This window comes from Coffea eugenioides, chromosome 11 (assembly GCF_003713205.1).
Source record: "Coffea eugenioides isolate CCC68of chromosome 11, Ceug_1.0, whole genome shotgun sequence".
NCBI lineage: Eukaryota > Viridiplantae > Streptophyta > Magnoliopsida > Gentianales > Rubiaceae > Coffea > Coffea eugenioides.
Window position 1 is genome coordinate 10273200 of NC_040045.1, and position 7833 is coordinate 10281032.

The following is a 7833-nucleotide window of genomic DNA, read 5'->3' on the forward strand; positions in this document are numbered from 1 at the left end:
TGAATCTAGTTTTCAATGTTGTAAACCACGCTAATTTTGGATTTGTGTAGCCTTAGTTGTGAACTGAATTAGAAATTGCGTTGGGTGAGTTCCAAAGCTAGAAATTTGAATTTGTGAGAGTCAAAGTTTAGATACTCACGCGTAAGTTAGTATGGATGGTTTTTTATGTTTATTCTTGGCCCAGGTGACCAAGGCGACCTCGAGGCCAAGACTTCTTCGGAAATGTAGTACCAACTTGATTACTTGTTTTACTTTTGGTCAGTGTCAAGTGCATGACTTGATGCCGTACTTGTTTATTTCTTTAATTATTTTACATGATGGGATGTGATATATATATACTACACTTGCTAAGGCGGACGTGTACTTTATCTCGTCCGACCTCCCTTAATTGTCTCGATTTGTCTTGCTTGTACTTTGATAGGTCATAATTTGTTGCTAAATTTATAATTATTTTTTCCTTGATTTTAGCCAAATATTATATTAATTGATAGATTCTACTTATATTTGGTGTTTCATATCAATTATAGGGTGATTGGAGCGAAAAAGTGCTTAAATGAAGAATTCCTAGTGATTTGCACATGGGCCTAAAGATCGGGAAAGAGTTTATGCAGTTTCCTAGTCCAAATCAAATTCCGAAACAATTGATTGTTGATGGAGATTTCCTACCTTTTGGGCAGTCCACGTCATCCTCAAGAAAAAGGAGAGCTTGAAAAAGTTGACTTGTAATAGGAAACCATCCCTTCAAATTAGTTAATTTATTCCTAGAAAAGAGGGATTGGGTAGAGGATTTCTAGGAGGATTTTCGGCAGACCGTAGTGGATCATCTTGGTGGCTAGAGACGAAAAAGGAGAGAATTATTCTTGTCTTTTACTTTTTTCTCTTTTGGCCAATTTTTGGGAGAAACAATGTGAAAGCTTTTTCCAATTATTTGCATGGCTGGTTCTCCATTGATGGAGAACTAATTTCATACTTCTAGTCAAGGGGACAACTGAAGATTTGGTTCAACAATAACTGTGAGACCGAAATTATTTTAACTATTTCCTTCATTCATTGGTATTTGTATGTTTTCTACTTTTAGTGATTATAACTATTGTGTATGATTAAATAGCTGCGCAATATTTGATTATTCATGTAGTCTATTTGCTAATTGAGGGTAGTTGAAACCGTAATTCACTACAAGAAATTTGGTCATTAGTGACAACATTTTCCAGTGATGAAATAATGTTGTCACAAAATGGTGCCCATTAGCCACAACAGGAAAAGTTGTCACAATTGACTGAGAGGAGCAAAGGCATCAGTGATGACGTTGAATTTTTGTCACAGTTGGACTCCCGCCACATCGCGCCAAACTACATCAGCGACGACTATGTAGGAGTTATCGGTAATAATTTCCCTTTCTTTGACAACTTGGTTGTTGTTGTCACTGATAATAATGGAACTAGTTAGTGACAACTTTCTCTTGTCACGATCTGATTTAAAATATGTATACACTCTACCAATTGTTATTCTGTATTTGCTCTCTAATGATTTTTTTAACTATTAGGAACTCAAATTTTGTCATGTAAATTAATATTAGTGCAATAATTTGAAGTGAAATTAACCATTTGAAACAAATCATCTCTCCTTATTATAAAATAAAAAAATTCTGGAGTTTTGGGCAAAAATAATGAAAAGAAAGATAAGTAAGTTGTAATTTAGTTCACAATTTTGAGAAAGTGATATCAATATTAATATCGGATCAATTGTTTGATGTCATAAAAAAATTAACTATTATGAATATTTTTACAAAAATATTTAAAAGTTGCAGGTAATGATATATTAGTAAAATATTAATTCAATAAAAATGTTGGAAACTAAAAAACTTTGGTTGAAATTTTGGTACGAGTAGGGGGGAAATATAAGGAATTGAAATTTCATTCAAAGTCAATAGTTTGAGGAGAAGCGTGGAATTGACTTGAACACTTAGTGAAACGAATACACTCGCGGTCATGTTTAGTCATTCACCGAACAAAACACTACCAGCAATGAGCCAACAGCCAACAACCAACACTTAGAACCAAATAACACACTGCTCCTCATCTCTGCCGAAACATCTCCTCGCTATCTATTAATCGATCTTGGCTCGGAAATGATGAAATAGAAGACCACATTTAGCAGCAACTCTTTACAAAAAAAGGTATGCTGATTCTCTTTTGCCTCCCTAATTTTCCCCCAAATGTTTTTCACTAATTAATTTTTTTGCCAAAAATTTCAGTTCAGTTTTTTGGGTTTCATTTGATTTATGGATGGCAGCATCTCCTCCTTTTGGAATATGCTTACTTGTGGGTTTTACCCTTATTAATTTTTGGTCAACATTTTCTTGTACAAGATAAAGGGCTTTAGTGGGATTGGATTGTGGGTATGTATGGGTTCGTAATAGGCCGCGGAAGGCAAATGTAATCTTGTATTTTCATTACCTGAATTCTAACCCTGAGGGACCTTTTAGGATCTTTGTTTTTTTGGCCCCATTAAGAATTCAGTTTGAAGAATTTGTTGAATGTATGGAACTTAGCATTACTACTGCTACTGTATTTGCTCAAAAGATGAAACTTGATTTTACCTATAACATTTGTTAACGAATGCTGTAATTAATGAGTTTTCGCTTGGATGTAAACAATCTGACTGATGTTGAAAAGTAGAGAAGATTGGTTGCCCGCACATCATGTTGGCAGTGCTTTTTCATTTTTATTCCTTCTTCCCTTTTTAGTTTTGTTTCATTGTTTTGCATTATTCATTTAGCTTTTGGAGTTTGTATGTTTGACTTGAACACCTAATGAGTGATAAGAGCTGAAGCAGTTTGAATTTAGAGGAGTCCTTAGAGCGATAGAATTGAGTCTTAAGAGAAAAAAAAGGGTTTATGGGGCTGGAATAACTGTTTGCTGGGGAGGGAAACCTATTTGATTCGAGTTTGTTGGTCGTAGTACCCTCTAACCAAAAAAAAAATCCAGTGTTGATTCGCTGCCTGAGTCATTAAGCAAATTAAGACAGCATCTGACAGGCTAAGCTGGACTCAGTTCGATGCTTATCCATCCATTAACCAGGTTTTGTTACTTAGTTGGACAGATTCTGATAAACTTAGCTAAAAAGTGGGAATGAGTGAAAGTTGAACACTGTAGGGGCACATAATCTTTGTTTGCTTGTGGCACAGAATACTGCTAATTAATATACATACAAAAGATCATCAATGGCAGCACATCATCAGAACCTGTAACTGTAGGGTTCTAGATAGCAGTGCAATCACCGCGTCAACACAAATATTTAATGTCCAAAACTGTAACTAAACAAGACAAATAAAACATTAAACCCAACTCAAAAATTGCAACATCTTAATACCAGTTTTGCAAGTAAAATGTTACCCTCCCAAAGATGCTAATAGTAGAAAAATTAGGCAGTAGTAGCCGCCTGGGCAGCAATCCTTTTCCTTTGTTCCTCTATAACCGACAACTTGATACATTTGCCCTTTGGAAGAGACACCCAGGGCTTTGCACCTTTTCCAATGATGAAGACATTACCCAGACGAGTAGCAAACTCGTGACCTGTGGCATCTTGGACATGGATGGTCTCAAAGCTTCCCTTATGTTTCTCTCTATTCTTGATTACTCCAACCCGACCTCTGTTCTTTCCCCCAGTCACCATGACAACATTCCCAACATCAAACTTGATGAATTCAGTAATTTTGTTGTTCTCCAGGTCAAGTTTCATGGTGTCATTGGCCTTGATGAGTGGGTCTGGGTAACGAATGGTATGACCATCATAGGTATTTAAGTATGGAATGCCCTTCTGTCCAAACTGTACTGATCGAACCTTACACAGCTTAAACTTTGCCTCCTCATCCCTGAAACTTCTGGTTTGATTAGCTGGCCCTGGCCACGTTGCTAACTAAGATGATATGGTGATCATTGTCTGTGTGGCCCGGGATACAGTAGTGCTTGCCAAGAAAATCTCACAAGACTCCAGAATTGATTTCAGTCAAGGTTACCATCTTAAATTTGCTTTTGGTTAAAGTTGACCAAAAGCATTGCACACAGTCTTATTGAGCTTGTAGGACGAGTTTGTATCTTGCATTGCACACAGTTTTATTTTAATTCCTATCTACCTCTATGACAGCCCCACCTCCCTCTAAGGCGAACCAAAGGGTTCGGCGGACCGCCTGCCCAGCTCTCGCTGGGACTCAGTCATACCTCAATCAAAACCAAAATAAAATCACAAGAATAAGTATAACAATGATCCAAAACTTAAAGTGAAACTTATATACATTGCTATCTCAAAAGGAATTACAAAATCAAATGTACAAAAGTTCTCAATTCTTCATACATCCAACCGTGTCAAAAGGTAGGATGAGAACCATTACAAAATCAGACACTAGTCTAGGCTAGTCTAAACCGAACTCTCGTCCTTGCTCGCCTTCCCCTGTTAAGGAAAACAAAGCTAAAGGAATGAGCTAAAAGCTCAGTGAGGTTCCGAACACATAATCAAACTATCGATTCAATACATTAAACATAGAGTATCAATAATTCAAAAAATATTTACAATGGAAAGCGATAATAACACATTCATTAAAAGGATACGGGCTCACAGGGAGCCATTCATTCATTCGTTCATTCATTCTCCTAACATTCCCCTTATTTCTCCAATCATTTGAAAATGCATTTTTGTAAGTAAAACCCCTCATTTCATTGACATTCGTTCGTTCATTTCATTTCACCCCCTCCTGGATATTGGCCAGGCTCCACCAGATTACAAGGTAATACTCGAGTATACCAAACGTTCACCCAGGGTCACCAAATCGCCCGATCGAGTCCGCTTTTGGCTCGAATCGACAAGTAACAAAGGGCAAGGGCCCAGTTCAGCCAAACGGCTTACATTCATGCGCAACTAGCATTCAATCATTTAAGCATTGAAAATTTCACATTTATTTAGGTCGAGTGCGATAAAGTACACACTCACCTAGTAAAATTCGGTTTAATAGTCATTGATAACATGGAACATGTAATCATACATCCACCACAAGCCATATAGTCAAGAACAAGCCATATAGTCAATGAAAATATAACAAACAAAGAACACTCACCTATTTACGCAAAATAATATCCAAAATATCTTGCCGAATAATACTGTCAGTCACCGATGAACCCTAATATAATCAAAAGAAAACATTATACTTCAACTATCAAAGATTTAAGTGATTCCAAGAAAATTCGAATAGGTACTAGTACAAAATATAAATATGGTTTTAGTAGTGAAAAGAGTACATTGAAACCAAAGGACATAAGTAAACTATTTGTAAAACTTATGCTCAATTGTAAAACTTTAAAATCTCCATTTCAATAGCCATTCCATAGGCTCAAAGTTATACAAGTACAAAATCAACGTAGGAACATGTGTGGAAATGGAGTTTGTGTCAAGAAAGAAAAGACAGATGTGACGTTGTTTTGCGTAACTGACACAACTGAGGCTATGCTTATCAGATTGAGGTGCAATTTATACCGCTTCGAAGCTAAGATAGAGAGCTATAACTTTGATGAAGACTACTTAGTCCATTTCTCACCCTAACTAGGTCAAATTTACCAAAACATCTCCAGATTTTCCAGTTCGAAGCTCACTATGAAATTCAACTAGCAGTTCTGATTCATTCACTCATATCTCAGCACACACAACTCCAATTCAGGTAATTCCAAAGCCATTGGAAAGCTAAGATACAAGAATATAATTCTTAAGAAGATATTAACAACCAATTCGGTAATATTCCTGGTCAAACTAACCACTTACAGAGGCTGATTATCATTTTTGACAGAAACAGTGCAGCAGGGGTAATTTTGTCATTTCACAAGATACCCTGCTCCGATTGAGCTGAAATTTTGCAGGAAATTATAAAACATTATTCTATACAACTTTCATGTTTTAGGCTAAGTCTAATTCGGCCTCTAACATACTCAAACAGAAACAGGCAGAACTGAACCATAAGAAATCTCAATTCTGGAATTTCAAGAATTTAATGTGCAACTTCACATTTCTAGCTTAAAACCACTACTACTACCTCCTATACAAGCCTACATACACCATATACCATCCAAACAACCATCATTCCAACAACCAAAGCTGAATTGTTTTACACTATAAAGCTGGAATTTACCAAAACGAATACTAAAACCGTGAAAGTTACCTAACAAGCCATAACTTTCACTTGTAAACCAATAAGTAGCACAACCATGAAATAATACCATCCTTACCTCGAATTGGAGAAGCACAACAGCCCCTAGGAAGCTTGAACCACCAAAACTCTCCACTCCAAGATGATAATCCACCCTCCTAAGCAACTTCTATGGATTATTTGGTGAATCTATCGGTTAGTTTGCAAGATTGAGCAAGAAAGCAAGCTTGAATGAAGTGGTTTCTTTCTCTCTTTTTCCTCTCTAAATTTCATGCACAATGAAGCTTAGAAAACAGAAATTGAGCTCCAAGAAAGGGATAAGAAGCTTAGACTTGAGTTGGTAAAAAATGGGTAGATGCATGCCAAGTGTCATCACAATATTACATCTCACTTTTTTTCTTTCTTCCTTTTCTTTAGTCAACAAAGATGGCTGGATTAAGTGGTAATTTAGGGCTGATTAGTCAAGTAAACATAAAGGGATTAAGGTAATAAAGTGATGGTCAAGTGGTGTATTCCATCGATAACAAACGGTACCCGTCGGTTCTAGCCGTTTTTCCTTAAATCGCGTATACTAGGGTTTTTAACTTCTAATCACTAACTTATTATTATCACTTCTAATCATATAATATTTCCTCATCCAAAAGTCACTCTTACCTACCAAATTTGATCCTTACTCCGTACCGAATAGTCACACTACGAAAAACGTGAAAATCCTAATTCGCTCTAACTTGAAAACGGACAACGAAAACCCTTACTTCTATATTCATTTACACTTATTATGGGGTGATTGGGTAGTAGGGCCATTATAAATGAATAATTTCCAAATAAAAAAGCATTTTTAAGAAAAATATAAGGAATTTGCAAGTCCTCACACTCTCTCCCCCTTAAGAAATTTTGTCCTCGAAATTTTTACCTTCAGATGGCTCAGGAGCTTGTTGGTTGTCTAAGGCATATACCCTTGTCGGTACTTTTGTTCGGTTCCCTCTTTCATTCGCTTCTTTTGATTTAGTGCCCTCCAGTTGCTGAGTACTACTTTCACGTGACTGTTTCCTCAGACAGTTGCTAACCTGGTGGTCACCACTTCCGCAAATCAAACACTTCCACCCTTTCATCCAACAATCACTTTCAGTGTGATTGGCCTTTCCACAGTAGCCACAAGTCAAGGAAGAAGCTACTTGTTGGCTTGTTTGAGAAATCTCCCCATGGCCTACTTGAGTTCCTTTTGTGGATCGTTCTTCTAATGCCCCTAATGTCCATGATGGGCGGGGTAAAGGGTTCACTTTTTGCACTTTAAAAGGTGCTATCGATTCACTTGGTTCCTCAGTCACACTACCAGGTGCACCCCTTTCTCGAGTTCGGGAGGCTTTTATCTGTGCTTTCGCAGCCTCAATTCTTTGGGTTTTCTCAAGGGCTTCCGTGAAAGTTAATCTGAACCGCCGCTAGAGTTTCTTGAATTTCTAAATTCAATTCCTGTATAAACAGTCTCACCCTTCTCTGTTCTGTGGCCACTAATTCGGAAGCAAACTTAGAGAATTTGGTAAATTTCGTTTCATATTCGGCCGCACTTTGCGTTCCCTGACGTAATCCAATAAACTCATCCTCCCTCCTTTCTTGGACTAAAGGTGGGAGATACTTTTCATTAA

At 37.0% G+C, this 7833-nt stretch overlaps 1 protein-coding gene across 1 annotated transcript; it reads right to left on the bottom strand.

The window, feature by feature from the left end:
* Positions 1–3301: 3301 nt before the first annotated feature.
* LOC113751935 (40S ribosomal protein S4-like) lies at positions 3302–5054 on the bottom strand. The gene is made up of 2 exons (XM_027296079.1): positions 5039–5054; positions 3302–3902 (listed from the first exon to the last, which is right to left on the bottom strand). The coding sequence occupies exons 1-2, from the start codon at positions 5052–5054 to the stop codon at positions 3424–3426; spliced, it is 495 nt and encodes a 164-aa protein (XP_027151880.1). The 3' UTR covers positions 3302–3423.
* Between the last annotated feature and the right edge of the window lie 2779 nt (positions 5055–7833).